The sequence below is a fragment of the Dama dama genome, chromosome 14 (assembly GCF_033118175.1).
Source record: "Dama dama isolate Ldn47 chromosome 14, ASM3311817v1, whole genome shotgun sequence".
NCBI lineage: Eukaryota > Metazoa > Chordata > Mammalia > Artiodactyla > Cervidae > Dama > Dama dama.
The window spans coordinates 1,485,707-1,502,702 of record NC_083694.1 but is presented as its reverse complement, the minus strand read 5'-3'; the positions used below and the strand labels follow the sequence as shown (position 1 = coordinate 1,502,702).

General features: G+C 56.5%; 1 protein-coding gene across 1 annotated transcript; it reads left to right on the top strand.

The window, feature by feature from the left end:
• The first annotated feature begins 4,930 nt into the window (after nt 1–4,930).
• Nucleotides 4,931–15,625, top strand: REN (renin). Its single transcript, XM_061161177.1, has 10 exons — nt 4,931–5,022; nt 9,345–9,495; nt 9,980–10,103; nt 10,593–10,711; nt 11,408–11,604; nt 13,347–13,355; nt 13,853–13,972; nt 14,344–14,488; nt 14,775–14,873; nt 15,464–15,625. The coding sequence occupies exons 1-10, from the start codon at nt 4,943–4,945 to the stop codon at nt 15,623–15,625; spliced, it is 1,206 nt and encodes a 401-aa protein (XP_061017160.1). The 5' UTR covers nt 4,931–4,942.
• The last annotated feature ends 1,371 nt before the right edge of the window (nt 15,626–16,996 follow it).

The window sequence follows — 16,996 nt, the reverse complement described above, 5'->3', positions numbered from 1 at the left end:
CCCCCCGACCAGGATGTGCAGCAGACTCAGGAGCACAGAGCCCCCAGGAGAAAACCCCACTGGTGCGTTAGCTGGGCATCCCTCCAGGCGGAGGGTGGTCTGGAACAGCTGGGCACAGAAAAACAAGGAATGGGAAAGGAGGGGGGAGATGACGAACTTAATGAAGAGCAGAAAATTACACAAAGAAATGTAATTTTAATACACGTGAATGTTAATTTAATTATAATAATCTAAGTACTGACTTTTGATTTTGCCAAATCAAGAGGGACACAGTATAAGAGAAACCCTCAATTGCCATAAAAGAAATAATAATGAATAAAACTGAAAAATCTAGAAGTGGCAGTTTAAGCATAACTTTTAGGGATATGTATGACCAACAATAGCAAAATAGCCGAGAGAGATCAAGGGTTTTACCTCGGTAGAGCAGGACTTGTCATGGGGACTGGACGCAGGGCTGGAGGTACTGGTTACCCTTAAAAGCCTTTGGGTTCTATTGGGTTTTAAAACTAGAGCCTCTGTTTCTCTGATAAAGAAAGGAAAGAGAGAATAAACAGAGGAAAGTGTCCATTTTCTAGGAAATGTTCTTGGGATACAACCACTTCCCCCCACTTCCCTGGTGAGACTAGCACACAAAACCGAGCACCTTCCCATCAGAACCACTGCCCCGGGTCACCACGCCCGCCCAGCACACACACACACACACGCACCCGCACACACGCACGCACGCACGCACACGCACACACACGTGCACACACACGCCCTCCACTGAGCTGCTCCACTGGTACCCCTCTTTCAGAAAAGGAACCTTCTTCTAGTTTAAGCTTTCTCTGATAATGGACCCGACCCCCAGTGCCATCTGGGGAAGCAGTGTATTATGCTTCCAGCTACCATGCCTCAGGATATGGGGTCTGGTCCCACTACACTGGTGCGTCTCATTTCAGAAATTCTCCTTTGACCAGGCTCTCCCACCAAGCCCTCAGCCTCCCTGCAGATCCTGTCATCCCGCTCAGGCCCCTGCTCCTCCCAAGGCCTGGGTGACCTGCCTTCAATTTCCTGGGCCATCACTTGAGCAGGCCTTGAGTTGGGATCACCCCAACCCTGTGACTGGGTTTCTGGTCCTCCAAGGTCCGCAGCACAACTGGCTGAGGACTCGTGGATCTCTGCATCCCTGCCCCCACTTCCAGGCGCTCCTGGCCCCAGCCCCAACGCCTCCCCAGCAGTCACCCCTCCGGAGGGCCTACCCACACAAGCAGCCCTGGCTGGCTATTAAACTCCACTCTGGGTCTTTTTTTCCCGTTCAAGGCCCCAGCTGCTCATCTCTGCAAGCTCAGTGCTCCCATCTGATTGAAAAATTCCTCCGAGGAGGCAGCTGGGCCATCTGGGGATGGGGGGTTAAGTGTGACATGGGGAGGAAGACAGGTAAAGAAAAGATGTGTCCATTTTTATCTTTGTTCCTGCTTCCCCATTTGCTTTCTATGCACAGAAGCAGGACCAGTCCAGAGATATTTAGCTCCCTGATTCCAAGCCTCAGTGAATTCCACCTCTTTCCACCTTCCCCAGGGCTATAGATTTGGCAAGAGCTTTCCACTAAACTAATACTGGTGGAAATAAATCCATGAACCTTTCAAAGCAGCAAAAACCAGGCTCTCTGTGCCAGTCAGCCTTCTCCCCCTCTACCCTTCACCCCTGCTGGCCCCTCCATCCTTGGTCACAATCCTGAATCTCCTTGGAATCACTGTCCTAGAGCAAGGGGGGTTTGGGACCACTTTTAGAGAAACCGTGAGTCCCACTGTTTCCTGAGAGATTTGCAGCACCCCAGCCCCCTGCAAAAGTCCCTTCCCCCCAGCCTGCACGCCTGGCGGATCTGAAGAGAGAGCAGAGAGGCTGGAGGGATTTACGCTTTTCCGGAGGCCGCTGGCGTCACAGGCCTGCCCCAGGGGAGAGGGCAGGTGCCGCCCAGCCCCTGCCTCTGCCCCGGCCGCTTCTCGACCTCCAGGTGACGCAGCCTGGAGCCTCGCCGGGGACTCCGCAGGGGCTTCCGTGGGAAACCCTGGACCCGGGCTGATGGGGCCGCGAGATAACCTGAGAAAGGTCCCTACCAACCCACGCTCCTTCCCTCCCACAGCCCGGGGCACTGGTGGGCCCCAGCTCGGAGGGAGACCCACCCGCCGTCCTGACCGTCCCCACTCGACACTGGAGACGGGAGGGTAATAGGCTGGCCACTGGGCAGGCAGGCAGGACCACAGAATCCTAAAACACCGACTGCCTGTCCCAGGGTCTGGGGCGACCCCAGGCAGGGCATTTGTGGTCACTGGACGGCGCTGACTGCTCGGCGGTCCTCCTTAGAGTGGAGCTGAAACCGGATTCTTTCTCCCTGCCATCACAGACCTCGGCTCTGTGCAAGGAGGCTGCACAAACAGCTCTGGTTCCAGTTTCTGTGGAAGAACCTTCAAGGGCTCTGTGACCCGTGAGGCCTCTTGCTCCCAGTGAAGCTTCTGCCGGGCCGTCCATGGACCTCCAGGTCTTGATTCCTAGATTCCTGCTGGTTCTGACTCCGGGCCACAGTCTCGTTGGGATGTGGGACCCGGTGTCTGGCCTCAGGATCCAGGTCCCACAAGGGTGAGGCGGGTGGGCTGAGAGGAGCTGGTGAAAAACGCTGCCACTCCAGCCACGGCCAGGGTCCGGAGAAACTAGAGCCGATGGTGTCCGGGCCGCGTCACCCCTCATAAACCGACTCCCTGCCTCCCCGCTGGGCCTGCGACCCTGGTCTGCAGTCTGACAAACGTGTCTCTCCTGGAGGTCACTCCCTCTTCTGTTGACACTGCTTCACGGGGCCAGCACTCACGAGCTGCGCACACCGGCCAGACGCAAGGAGGTGGGCGGGACAGCGCCTAGGGCCACAGACGCCTGACCGGCTGGGGGAACCCCGGCCCTGCCTTTCCCGTAGAAGAGTCCAGAGTCCGGACGGAGGACACAGCTGAGGGTCACGCTGCACCGGGCGTCTACACTGCAGCAAGGCCGCGCCTCTGAAGAGCTCTCTGCCCACAGAGAGCTCTGCGGGCTGGCAGACTCAGCCCCAGCCCATCACCCTCTCCATTGCATCCTGTGGGCTCGGGCGGGCACATAGCCCCAGAGAGGAGCCTGGAGTCCCAGACACACTGCTCAGCTTGCCCTTCCCTGAGTCCTCTGAGGCCTCAGCCTCCCGTCTGAGCAGGGGGGCTGAGGGTCCCCCCTTACAGGGCTGCAGACAAAGAATAGTGCTTCTGTTACCTTTGTAACTCTCGCATCTGGAAAAGTGTCTGATACATAAGAAATGCTCAGTGATACTTGCTAATGAATGAAAGCACTGAGACCTACAGGGATGCTTAATAAATATTTATTCAGTCTGATAAGACAGAAGTTCCCACTAAAAGGTTCTCCCGGGCCCTCAAATGCTCCCCCCAGTGCCAACCACAATGCTTGAAAATTATCCAGTTAGAGTCTGTACCAAGAAGCACCAGCTTCTCCCATCCCTTGGCAAAGGTGTTATAATTTCAGAGATCCCGACGCATTAAGTAGTCCGCACACTGGCAACAGAGTTTAGCTCCTCTGGTTAAGTTCTTTCTGCCCACAGGTGCGGAGAGCAACACCCTGAAGACACAGGCTACTAGAGTGTCCACACAGGCGGGCACCCTGGGGTCACCCAGCGCCTGCTTCCTCACACCCCCTGGGGACTACGGCCCAGAGAGGGGAGGACGCCCCCACGTCACACAGCAAGTTGGGGGTATGGTCAGAACGGGATGCCAGGCCCCTGGCCCTGCCCATCACGGTTCACTGGACGCTCATGTGATGAGTGGTGAGCACCACTCTGGGCGAGAGGCAGAGGAACGCATAGCGAAATGATTCCGAGAGGACAGCCGAGGCCTGTGCGCCCACAGAAGGCATGCGTCTGCATTGTGGGAGCCCCAGCCGAGACAGTCGATTCCAGGCTGGATCCATGCCTGCTTCCTGGAGGAGACAGACAGAGATCCTGGAAGTGGGCCCCAAAGAGTGAGCAGGGAGGAGCCAGGAGAGGCGGTCCTAGGCTGCACAAACAGCCTCCACCCTGGGATTCAGGGGCCAGGTGGATGTGTGTGAGGGGCTCCAGACTGCTGGTAAGCCACAAGGAAGGAGGCAGAGACGTGCCCCAGAGAGGAGTCAGGTAGAAGCAGAGAGAGGGAGAGGAGTGGAAAGACCAGCTGCTCCACCTCGCTCTTTGGCAGAAAGCAGCCTCCCCCAGTCCTGGGGCCTTCCCCTCCCTTCCACCAACACAGGTCGTCTGAAGATGGACACACGCCCCCTGCCCCAGCTCCTTACTTCCAGAGGAGGTCTGTGCTGCACTTTCCCATAAACAGCCGCTGCTAACAGAGACCTGGGGGGAGGCCGTGTCGGGGCTCCCTGGGTCTGGCTCTGTCAGGGAGTGAGCTGGAGGGATCACCCACGTTCCAGATGGCAACACTGAGATGCAGCCTGGGAGATGCCAGTCAGGGGCACAGCCAAGGTTAACACAGAGGCTAGGGGTCGGGGAGATGGGCTTGGGGGCTGGAAACCGGGGTTCTGTGCTGGTCCCAGCCCTGTCCTGGTTCCCGGGCAGTGCTGTTCCTCACCGGCCTCTGTCCTCCCCGAGGGGTCACAGGGCCAGGCTGAGACCGGGCTGCTGGCGTCACGGTGCAGCCTTCCTTTCCCACAGCCCTCCTTCTGGCCCCCCTGCTCCACGTCAGAAACCTGGTCACCCTTCACCCACTTAGCTCAGTCCCATGGAGGGATTTATTACCGGCTGCCCCGCCATCTGCCCCGCGGTAATAAATCAGGGCAGAGCAGAATCGCAGCCATCCCGAGTGTGCAGTGTATAAAAGGAGAGGGTGCTTCAGGGGACCCCAGAGCGAGCTGGGCACCCAGGCGAAGCGTGGACCAGCGCAGCAAGATGCCTCTCTGGGGACTCCTGCTGGTGCTCTGGGGCTCCTGCACCTTCAGTCTCCCTGCAGACACGGCTGCCTTCAGAAGGTAACTGGGAGAAAGGGCAGGGGAGGAGGGGTCGTCACTTTCCTGACATGGGGGTGGGGGTTCAAACAAGTGCTGTCACCCCCGTCACCCTGTCCTCACAAGCAGCCGGGCAGGGAGAGTCTCATCCCACTCAGAGAGGTCAGGTGACTTGCCCGATGTCACACAGCCAGCAGAGGCACTAGCTGGGCCTTTTGATCCTGGCCCAGAGTTTTCAGTTCCTGCACAGATCACCATGCTAGGCACTTTGAGGGGACTTGGAGATGACTGAGACATGTTCTCTGCCCCTCGGGAGCTCACAGACTAATTGCTAAGAAGGGTGTGGTGTGGTTAAATCTACCAGGGAAGCAGGGCACCACAGTGGTTAAATGCAAGGCTTCCAGAGCCGAACAGTCCTGGCTTAAATTCTGTTCCACTAGCAGTGCCAAACTAACTCTGGAACCAGGGGCAAGACCCTGAACCTGGCCGGGTCCAAGTTTGCCACTTTAATTTTTTTAATATTCATTTATTTAGCTACACTGCCTGCTTGGATCTCCATGGCAGCAGGCAGGATCTTTTAGTTGTGGTGTGAGAACTCTTAGTTGCAGCATATGGGATCTAGTTCCCTGACTGGGGACTGAACCCAGGCCCCCGGCATTGGGAGCATGGAGTCTTGGCCACTGGACCACCAGGGAAGTTCCAGTTTACCATTTTTAAAACAGGGATGATAAAATACCTATTTTACAGAGCTGCTTTGAAGACTGAATGAGATATTGCCTGTAAATGCCTCAGCCTGGTGCAGGCATGCTGTAAAAACCCAGCTGTTACCATCTCCAGGGGGATTATCACAAATATTAAGAGAGGTTTAAGGCTGCCCACAAAGGAGGAGGATAAAGACCTAACATCCATGTTTGGTGACAGGCCCTGAGGGGACCCTGACTGCTCAGCTGGTAAAGAATCTGCCCACAGTGCAGGAGACCTGGGTTCGATCCCTGGGTTGGGAAGATCCTCTGGAGAAGGAAGGGCTACCCACTCCAGTATTCTGGCCTGGAGAATTCCATGGACTGTATAGTCCATGGGGTCGCAAAGAGTCGGACATGACTGACGACTTTCACTTTCAGTTTGTTCCCTGAGGGAACAAGCAATTCTTCAAGGCTGCAGGAGCTTCAAGGTGGGAGAGAGCCTCCTGGAGAAAGGGTTTCACGCTGGGGAAGCAGATGGGACCAGAAGACCTGAAATTAAGGGGCAGGCTTTCATAACAGTGGTAGTTGCTAGGCCTGTAAAGTGCTGAGGACTTCATAGAATTGTTTCCTGTGTCTCAGCTCAAATCATCCTCCCAACAGTCCCATTTTATAGCTGGGGACACTGAGGTTCAGGGAGGTCAGATGTAGGAGGCTCAGCCTGGGCACGCACTGCGCCACGTGTTTCCAAAGCCTCTTTCCTCTGCTCCAGGGAGAGTAGCTGCTGGGCTGGGGGGGCGGTGTGTGAGTCGGGGCATTTCCCAGTGGCAGCGTGTGCCTGGGCGTGGCCCCCACTCCCAGGATAAAGGGAGGGAAAGGAAAAAAACATTCTCCCTCGTCTCTTCAGAATGAGAAGAAGAATGGAACTGGACCATGGTGAAGAGGGAGTCAGGCTTTCCAAATGTACTTAGAGGAGTTTTGCTAACTGACATGAACTTCCCATGCAAGGCTCTTTGGCGCTCTGAACGGCAGATCCCATTCTCAAGGTGCTGTCACCGCCTTTTACACACAGCGGCCTTTTACATGTACTGAGCAACTGGGCAACTCAATCTGCAAAGCGCTTACTCTCGGTGGTAGGTACTACTGTTAAGTCCACTGCTACAGAGGCCCAGAGAGGTCAGGTAAGCTGCTCAGAATCAGGCAGGTAGGAGGGGATTCGAGCACATCCCCATGACCACTACACCGTCATCACAGATGGCACGAGGCTGTGCACTGCTGGTTATGGACACCAGGGGAAAATGGGACCGGCGCCCAGGCAAAGGGGAGGCCAGCGAGGGGAGAAGGGGCTTCCAGGAGGCGGGGCGCACGCTGGCCTCGAGGGCTGGAAAATGCTGCAAAGTGCTGGCCTGGGGGAGAGGGGGAGAGAAAGGGGAGAAGGAAGGGATTCTCTAAAAGGAGAGAGTAAAAGAGGTCCAGAGTAAACAGTGGGAAAGGAGCCCTCTCTGGGGGCTCTCTGGGGCCAAGCCTTCTCTGTTCCTCCATTTCCCATATGTAAAATGAGAATACTAAAGGTACTCACCTCAGGTGATGGCTGAGAATCAAATAGATCAAAGTCGTGAAAATACTTTGTGGAAGAACAGACCATGTTATGAATGTGGCAAGTCATTTCTGTTACAATACGAAAACCAACAGGCATGAAAGTTGCATTCATGTTTGTGGCCAAAATGCATGGAGCCTGAGAAGGAAAGGCTAGTGCAAGTACAGAAGAAGAAACAGGGACCCTCCAAACACTGGGCTGCAAGCCCGGGACCCCCAACAACAGCTCAGGCTGCGGCACACGGCCTTCACGTTGGAGTCCGGGGACCCCTCTTGGGAGAGGGGTCAGTCAGGGCACCCCGAATCCCTGCTGCACCCACCCCTGAGCCTCTCATCCCTCACCCCCGAGGGAGGACAGCCAGCCGGCAGAATGGGAACGAGGTGGCCGGCACAGTGCTGGGCACCCGTATGGCGGCAGCTCAGGGCGACGTGACTTTCCCAGTTCTCTCTGACTCTGCCTCCTGAAGGAGACAGGAAACCGTCAGGACAAGCAGCGGAGGGCCTGGGACCCAGGCTCGGGAAGGCGCGTCTTCCCGAGGACAGGCTGCACAGGCACTCTGGAGACGCCCGCCTCTCCCCACCCGGCCCAGCGCAGCCCCAGGGCCCTGGCCGGGTGCGGCCTGCTGCTTCCTGGAGCCCGGGCGCCGGCCGTGTGGGCATGTGCTGCCACCTGCAGGTCCTGCATGGCACTGCCTCACCCATCCAGCCGTGAGGCGGCACGCCCAGCCTTCACCTCCTCCAGTCCAGTTCAGTTCAGTCGCTCAGCCGTGTCCGACTCTTTGCGACCCCATGAACTGCAGCACGCCAGGCCTCCCTGTCCATCACCAACTCCTGGAGTCCACCCAAACCCATGTCCATCGAGTCGGTGATGCCATCCAACCATCTCATCCTCTGTCGTCCCCTTCTCCTCCTGCCCTCAATCTTTCCCAGCATCAGGGTCTTTTCAGATGAGTCAGCTCTTCGCATCAGGTGGCCAAAGTATTGGAGTTTCAGCTTCAGCATCAGTTCTTCCAATGAATATTCAGGACTGATTTCCTTTAGGATTGACTGGTTGAATCTCCTTGTAGTTCAAGGGACTCTTAAGAGTCTTCTCCAACACCACAGTTCAAAAGCATCAACTCTTCGGTGCTCAGCTTTCTTTATAGTCCAACTCTCACATCCATACATGACCACTGGAAAATCCATAGCCTTGACTAGATGGACCTTTGTTGGCAAAGTAATGTCTCTACTTTTCAATATGCTGTCTAGGTTCGTCATAACTTTCCTTCCAAGGAGTAAGCGTCTTTTCATTTCATGGCTGCAATCACCATCTGCAGTGATTTTGGAGCCCAAAACATAAAGTCAGCCACTGTTTCCACTGTTTCCCCATCTATTTGCCATGAAGTGATGGGACTGGGTGCCACGATCTTAGTTTTCTGATTGTTGAGCTTTAAGCCAACTTTTTCACTTTCCTCTTTCACCTTCATCAAGAAGCTCTTTAGTTCTTCTTCACTTTCTGCCATCAGGGTGGGGTCATCTGCATATATGAGGTTATTGATATTTCTCCTGGCAATCTTGATTCCAGCCTGTGCTTCCTCCAGCCCAGCGTTTCTCATGATGTACTCTGCATATAAGCTAAATAAGCAGGGTGACAACATACAGCCTTGACGTCCTCCTTTTCCTATTTGGAACCGGTCTAGAGGGGAAGTCAGTGCTGTTTCCTCTCCCTCTTCCCGCCCTCTGGAGCCCCTCGAAGGTGGTGATGATCTTTGTATCTCTAGTATCCAGCATGGTGCAGGCACAGAGTAGGTGTCCAACCTGTGATTGTGGAGTGAATGAATGAACAAATGACCTTAAAATTATAAGGAGCAAATTTAAACAACAGGAGCGAGTTAATTGAGGGTCATTTAATACCAGCGCAGGTAACCACGGAGGTCTATAAAATCTCCTTCAGAGACTTAAGGGCTCAAGAGTGATACCTAGGTGCCTGGGCTAAGGTTGGGGTAGTTTTGTTAGAAGCTTCTAGAACTCTACCATTACTATGGGAGGGGACAGAGCTCTTCTACTTTTCCTTACTCCATCATGGGCCAGGATCTTCCTCAAGAAGATGCCCTCGGTCCGGGAAAGCCTGAAGGAGCGAGGCGTGGACATGGCCCGGCTGGGTGCTGAGTGGAGCCAGCTCAGCAAGACTCTCTCCTTTGGCAACCGCACCTCCCCTGTGGTCCTCACCAACTACCTGGACGTGAGTGCCCAGCTCGGTCCCTTGCCCGCTTCACTCTCTCCTTCTTTTGGGCCTAAGGCTTTCTTTGCCCTTTTTGAGCACCTCACGAAATTCCCATTTCACAGCTGAAAAGACTGAGGCACAGAGGACTGGAAGGAGCCCAGAGATGGGCTCACATTTGGAACTCAGGAATCCAGGCCCTGGGCCCCCAAGTACAGGTGTTGGGGTGGCAGGGGCTCAGTGAAGCATCAGGGTTTCCATGGGGCGTGGGGCATCTCCCTGCTTCACCAGCAGTATGTTTAATTTACCCTCCTGTCTTACTGAGCCTCCCACTTCCTGGCAGGTCATGAGATACTGCTGAGCCTCCAACTCTATCCCTGCTGAAAATGGAAGCACAGAGAGGCTACATGGTCTGCCTCATCTCACCCCAAGTTCCAAAGAGCATATCAGGAAGACCCCAAGGCCCCCCAAGCCCCTCAGGCCACCTCTCTCCTTCGCCCTGCAGGCCCAGTACTACGGTGAGATCGGCATCGGCACCCCGCCGCAGACCTTCAAAGTCATCTTTGACACGGGCTCCGCCAACCTCTGGGTGCCTTCCACCAAGTGCAGCCCCCTGTACACGGCCTGTGGTGAGACCGGGGCCCGGTGCCTCCCCACCGCGCCCGCCGGGCCTCAGGGCCCAGCTCGGCACCTCCTGCCTGCCTCTGGGCCCCCTGCCCCTGACAGGAGGGAAGAGAATGTCTCCCACTGTTCTGACATGACCACCGAGTAAAAAGCAGGCTCCAGAAGGACTGAGTTCTCAGACCTATTCAGAGAGTGGGCTCTGACTCCTTAACCTCAGGGAGCCAGTGAGTGCTTCCGGGGACCAGAGTCCTCTCGCCATCCCGGGGTTAGCAACTACTTTAAAATACTTCATCTGAGACAAAATTCTCAGAGACACGAGCACATTACAGGGGCCCAAGAAATACAGTCCTTGATTGATAAAGCACGTTTTTCAAGCCTCCCAGCTCAGGGCCGCCCCGTCTTTGCACTCAGGCCCCACACACGGGCCCCACCCAGCGCCTGCCTTCAAACCCTTCCCTGGGCCTCTCGGCCCTGAGCCTATGTCTCCCCACCAGAGATCCACAGCCTCTACGACTCCCTGGAGTCCTCCAGCTACGTGGAGAATGGGACGGAGTTCACCATCCACTACGGATCCGGGAAGGTCAAAGGTTTCCTCAGCCAGGACCTGGTGACCGTGAGTGAGGCTGTCTCAACTCATCTGCCCTCCTTGTCCCCAGACCTCCCTAGCGCCCGCGGTCGGGGACGGTGCAGCCCAGCCCACCTTGGAGGAGCACCCTCCTCTGCCACTGCTCCCTGGAGCTGCTAGCACCCGGGGCAGAGCAGACAGACCTGAATTCTGGGCACGACCTGAGCGACCTGTGAGGGCCTCTGCAGCTAAGGCATTCGTGGAGCTTGTCCCGAGAGTCTCCAGTCGAGGAACCTGCTTGGGGTCATCCGGCTCTGACCGGGCTCTTAGCCAGACCCTAGACTGAGATCCCGAGTCAGGGTCAGGGTCAAGGGTACTGTCAGCCTTGTGGACAGGAGCACTTTTGGAGTTAGGCATAGTTGTAAGGTCATGGCTGAATTCAGAGTGTGGAGTTAGGGTCAGTCCTGGTTCTCACGGTCGCCTGGTCTGTGTCTGGCCCGCCTCCATCTCTAGGATTCTCCATTCCAGGAGCGTGAAGGGCAGGCCTGACTATGGCGCCGCCTTCTCAGCCTCTGCCCTCCTAGCCTGTCTGGACGCCCCAGCCCAGATGTGTGTTAGGAGGGCTGCTGTGTACGTGGGGCTGATGAAGGGGTCACACCCTGGGGCCCCACATGGGGAGGCCTGGACCAGACTCCGGCCAGGGTGGCCCGCGAGCTTGGTCTCCCCTGGTGCTTCCTCCCACAGGTGGGTGGGATCACAGTCACACAGACCTTTGGCGAGGTCACAGAGCTGCCCCTGATGCCCTTCATGCTGGCCAAATTTGACGGTGTCCTGGGCATGGGCTTCCCCGCCCAGGCTGTCGGCGGCGTCACCCCTGTCTTTGACCACATCCTCGCCCAGCGGGTGCTGACGGAGGACGTCTTCTCCGTCTACTACAGCAGGTAGGCTGGGCCCGTGGGGCCGGGGCGGGCAGGGACGGGGCAGAGCCGGGGGGAAGAGGCGGAGTGTCTGAGCCAGGACCGTGCTGTGTTCAGGATCAGGTGGTGCTCACTCCACATCCAGAGCTATACGATCCAATGTGGAAGCAAATGCTTAAATGAAAAGGAAATAAAATCAGGCATTGAAATCCTCAGTCATACTGTACCTTTCAACTACTCAGTAGCCGCAGGGACTACCGGCTACCACATTGGACCATACAAGTACAGCACATTTCCATCTTGGCAGAAGATTCTTTCACTTACAGTTTAGTTCAGCACTGCTCTAGAGCAAGAGAAGAATGCAGAGTGGGGCATTGCCATGAGCGCTGGGCCTCCCCGTGAGGGCCTGGCTCCTCATGTGCACTGCTGACTTCATTCATGAGTCCCTTCACTTATCTGCTCAGTCCTTGACTCCACAACATTGGACACTGATATGACAAGCATGGTGCAAGGCTCAAGGGGTACAGCCATGAACACAGTGTATAAGACAGAGTCCCTGCCCTCACAGAGCTTATAGTCCAGCAGGGAAGACAAGAAACATTACAATATGATGAGCAAAACAGGGCACATGAGGTTGAAACCCAGGTCAAGCGTACATGCAGCACAGCCAGGCTTGGGGAAGCTACCACCAGCTGTGGAGCAGAGCTGTGATCTGCCCTGAGCTGCTGGGTGTGAGCTGGAGACGAGGGATCATAGGTGTGAGAACTGCAGGCCAGTAGCAGTGAGGACAGAGGGGAAGGCCAGCATCCAGAAACATCACAAGGACAAAATGGAAAGGAGTGTCCGGTTTGGTGAGAGAAAGAGAGTGACTGAGAAAAGGCCACCAACTGGCGGTCAGGGGCAGTCTCGGGAGGAGCTGCTTCCGAGGCCGGGCAAGGGCGGGCGGCAGGCTGTGCAGAGGAGGTGCGGGTCTCAGGGAGGGAAAGGCCTGTCCTGAGAAGTCTGCCCGGGGAGGGGCGCAGACATAGCTGCGCAGAGAGGCAGGGAGAGACGTGTGGGTGTCTGTAAATGCTGGAGGATGCCCGAGTAGGCCTGCAGGTGGGAGAAGCAGCCAGCAGAAGGTGAGAAACTGAAAAGATGGGAAAAGAGGAGATAATTGAGGGGAGGAGCCGAGAGGCCACGGGATGGAGAATCCCAGCAAAGAGGCCTTGTTGAGGGGAGGCCTTGCCTCTTTCTTTGCTTTGGGATGAGAAGGAGGAAATTTCCAGAGAGATGGTGAAGTGCTGGGAGAGGGGTAAGGGGAACTTGTCTAGCACAGGTGCACATGTACCAGATTTACAATGATGCAATTAATGCACTTTTGCACCAATAACATGTGTGACCCACACGCTTCCATGTGCACACACACTTGCCTCCTACTAAGAGTGCTGGAAAACCCCACCTCTCTCTTACACACACACACACACACACACACACACACACACACACACACACACACAGGAAACCATCCCGAAGGCAGACCCTGGCCTGTGGGAGGCATCATGCCACCTGGAGGAGAGGAAACTAAGGGGCATCAGCTTCGGATGGGGCACCAGAGGCCCTGGCTCCAGTCCCCCACTCACTGCCAGGGTGACTTCAGCGACTTACCTGCTGGTGACTCCACTGCCTGTAGGGTAAAAAGAGTGTGTGATACCACCCTGCCAAACAACGGGCTGGTGGGGCTCACCTGAAACAAAAGCGCCCTTTCTGCTGTCTCTTCTCTGCAGAGATTCCAAGTAAGGAGACGGAAAGCCCTCACTTGGCCCTGACCCTCCAGAGCGCCTGGCCCAGAATCACACATGTCACCTGCCGCAGACTCACTGCAGCGGGCCAGGCCCCACTGATGCCCAAGCCCTCCGCCCACCCCACCCCCACCCTGCCCACCACCCCAGCAGCTCCCCGGGGCCCATCCCAGGTGCCACGCACCTGCTCAGGCCCCAATGAGGTGGGGGCTATCTGCATCTTGCATGCATTCTGCCCTGTCCTGTGTCTGCTCCTCCTGTGACCTCTCTGGGGAGGCTTTACTGGGTGCCGCTGGACCACCCTGGAACCCTCTGACTGAGCTTTGGGGACAGGCAGAGGTGGAGAAGCGGCCTGACACGCCACGCCCCAGCCTCGCTGCCCGACCCTGCTGCCTCTGCCGACCCTGAGCCTGGGCCCAGCCTCCCTGGTTGCTGGGGTTACTGAGTCCTGGAGGCCATGGGTGTCCACAACACTCTAATCTTCCCTTTAGGAATTCCCACTTGCTAGGGGGCGAGATCATGCTGGGAGGCAGTGACCCCCAGTATTACCAAGAGAACTTCCACTACGTGAGCATCAGCAAGCCTGGCTCCTGGCAGATCAGAATGAAAGGGTCGGGACCCTCAACCCTCTTCCCTCTGAAAGTGCTGCCGCTGCTGGGGGTGGGCCTGGGAGAGGGCCGGGCTGCTGTCCCGCCCTCTCTCCGAGTGCAGCCCTTGCTCTCTGCCTGCTTGGTCTGGGGTGGGGACACGGAGATGATGGGTCGGGGGGAGGGGGCGACGAGAAGAGGCGGAGGGTCACTGAGCCACATGCTGGGTGAGCAGCACCCTCCCCTTCCAGCTCGCGTGTCACGCCTCCCTCACCGCGTCCCCGGACCCCCGGCATGGCCTCCGTCACCTGCCCACACTCAGGAGAGCTGTGAAGCTTGGTGGCACCCTGCAGCCTTCTGTCTAGCTGTCTGTCTGACGCTGTGGCCTCCCCCAGGGTGTCTCTGCGGTCAACCACCTTGCTCTGTGAGGAGGGCTGCATGGTCGTAGTGGATACTGGTGCATCTTACATCTCGGGCCCCACCAGCTCCCTGAGACTGCTCATGGAGGCCTTGGGGGCCAAGGAGCTGAGCACGGATGAAGTAAGGAGCGGGGGGAGGGGGCGGGCACCAGGGAGGAGGGTGCACCACCCGTCCCAGGCCCCCAGATCACCCCAGGATGCTTTGGTTCCGAAGGGGACCATTTCTGGCCTTCGTCTCCTGCCTCTCACACTCTCCCACATGTGGCCTGGGCCCTGGGAGGGGGATTGGGAAGCTGGGGGCTGTGTCCACCCCTCTCCGGCAGAGGGGCCAGGCCACAAGCACAGGGCTGCGTCTCCTGGGGGATCTCCCACGCTCAAAGGGGCTCCTGTGACCCTACCCACTGCAGTATGTCGTGAACTGTAACCAGATGCCCACACTCCCCGACATCTCCTTCCACCTCGGAGGCAAAGCCTACACACTCACCAGCGCGGACTATGTGTTACAGGTGAGGCTCCAGTCTGCTCCTTGGTGACAGGGAGGAAGGGGGGGCAGGGGCCCAAAAACAGACATGTCATTATGCACAGATTACCTGCTAGACCAGTGGTTCTCAAACTTGGCTGCACACTAGGGTTACCTGGGAGCTTTTACAAATCCCAGTAACAAGCCACATCCCAAACCGACTGATACCTCCGGGGGTAACTGGACAACAATGTTTACAAAACTCCCCAGGTAATTGCAGCGTGCAGCCAAATTTGGAAATCACTGTGCTCATCTCCTGATCTCCATCCTGATCATATGTCCCCATTAATGCTATCTGCTTTTTTATACTCAGTATGTTTAGAGGTATTAATAACTTGTCTAGGACCAGAAGCTCTCCCAGACTGTGAGCTCCTGAAGGCAGCACTGTGTCGGATGCGTTGTTAGCAGCATCGGCTTAGTGCCTGCCTCTAGGAGGGGTGTGGCCCATGATAGTTGAAAGGGCCAGGATGTGACGGAGGCCCAGTGTGGATGGGCATAGGTGGGCAGATGCTGCTGAGGAGTCTGGCACGGTGGTTATGTGCCAGGTGGTGGAGAAACCCTTTTGCTTCCTGCCAGGACCCCTACAATAATGATGATCTATGCACACTGGCCCTGCACGGTATGGACATCCCACCACCCACTGGACCAGTCTGGGTCCTGGGTGCCACCTTCATCCGCAAGTTCTACACGGAGTTTGATCGGCGTAACAATCGCATCGGCTTTGCCCTGGCCCGCTGAGGCCCTCTGCTGCCCTGGCCTGGCCTGGCCCAGAACTAGAGCACTCTCTGGGACCACCCCCCAACCCCTGCCTGCACCCTCACTCAGGGGGTGGAGCTCCTCCTGGACGTGTGCCCTGCCCCCAGCACTGGCTCTTCCCTTCTTTGAGGACCACAGAATAAAGACTTCATGTTCCCAACCCCACTGCACCTGGGTTCTCAAGGATTTGAAACAGGGAAGTACAGTGTGTGATCTTGTGCAGACAGGAACGTGACAGAAAGACAGACTATACAATCGCTCACAAACACAGGTTCCTGCATGCAGGGCTGATGCCACCCGTCCAACGTCAGCAGGGTTCAGATGGAGCTGTTTACACTACCCTGGGCGAGAAGCTTGCAGAGAGCCAGCCCCTGGAGAACCAAAGCTAATGCTGTGGCAGTGGACTGTAGACAGAAAGATGCTCCAAGCTCACGGAGGTCAGCCGCTAGCTCAGGCTCCGTGCTTCCCCACGTAGCCCTTCAACATGCCATCTAAGGCAGTAACACCTAAATGCATAGAACCCCAGAGGTCTGTCTGATATTCCCTTTGTACATGAGGAGAAACTGAGCCTCAGAGAGTGAAAGCATTCGGCCAGGATTGCTCAGTGAAAACACAACTAGAAGGCTGCCCGTCTGACTCAGACCTTGGGATCTTCCCACCTTCCCACATATAGGTGAACCGTCACAGGTTCAGAGCTTCAGCCACCCCGGTACGGGCCCAGGTGCACCAGCACATAGATCTATGCACTGCGCTCTTCCATATCACAAGACCTGGGGCTCAGGCCGAGGTCTTCTCCCACTCTGACGCCTTGGACGGTCTGTGGGAGACGTGTAGCTTGGGGAGTAAGAGACCATATCTGCCCGAATGAAGCCACTGACACTGTCCCTCTTCATGACAGCTGCTCACCCCTCTTCTGACTGAAAGAAGTGAGGCACTGAGGGGCTCACTCAGGCCCCAGCAAACCTCATACTCAAGAATTACCGCCTGTTGGGATTGTATGGAACCCCAGGATCTCTCCCGGGCAGCATTCCCACATCTGTGACACCCCTGTGCAGAGCCAGGAGCATGACTCTCTGAGTCTTCTTGCCTGCTTAGCTGTATTTCCTCGCTGCAGGAAGGTTTGGAGTCAGAGTCCTTTCCCAACATCCTGGGCTCCGTGACCTTAAGCAGCCCCCACCCCCAACACCTTCTATCCTATTCTATAAGACAGTCATATAGACTGCTTACATTAAACATAAAATTGAATTAAATGTTGCACTAGCCCCATTTCAGGCGCTGGACAGTTACATGTGGCTGATGGCCACAGCCCTGGACAGTTACACGTGGCTGGTGGTCACAGCCCTGGACAACACA

Bases quoted from the DNA above. Each gene is read 5' to 3' on its own strand.
- REN (XM_061161177.1), top strand. From the start codon at position 4,943: ATGCCTCTCTGGGGACTCCTGCTGGTGCTCTGGGGCTCCTGCACCTTC. The intron at 13,973-14,343 runs GTCGGGACCCTC...GGCCTCCCCCAG, and splicing joins TGGCAGATCAGAATGAAAGG to GGTGTCTCTGCGGTCAACCA. The intron at 14,489-14,774 runs GTAAGGAGCGGG...TACCCACTGCAG, and splicing joins AGGAGCTGAGCACGGATGAA to TATGTCGTGAACTGTAACCA.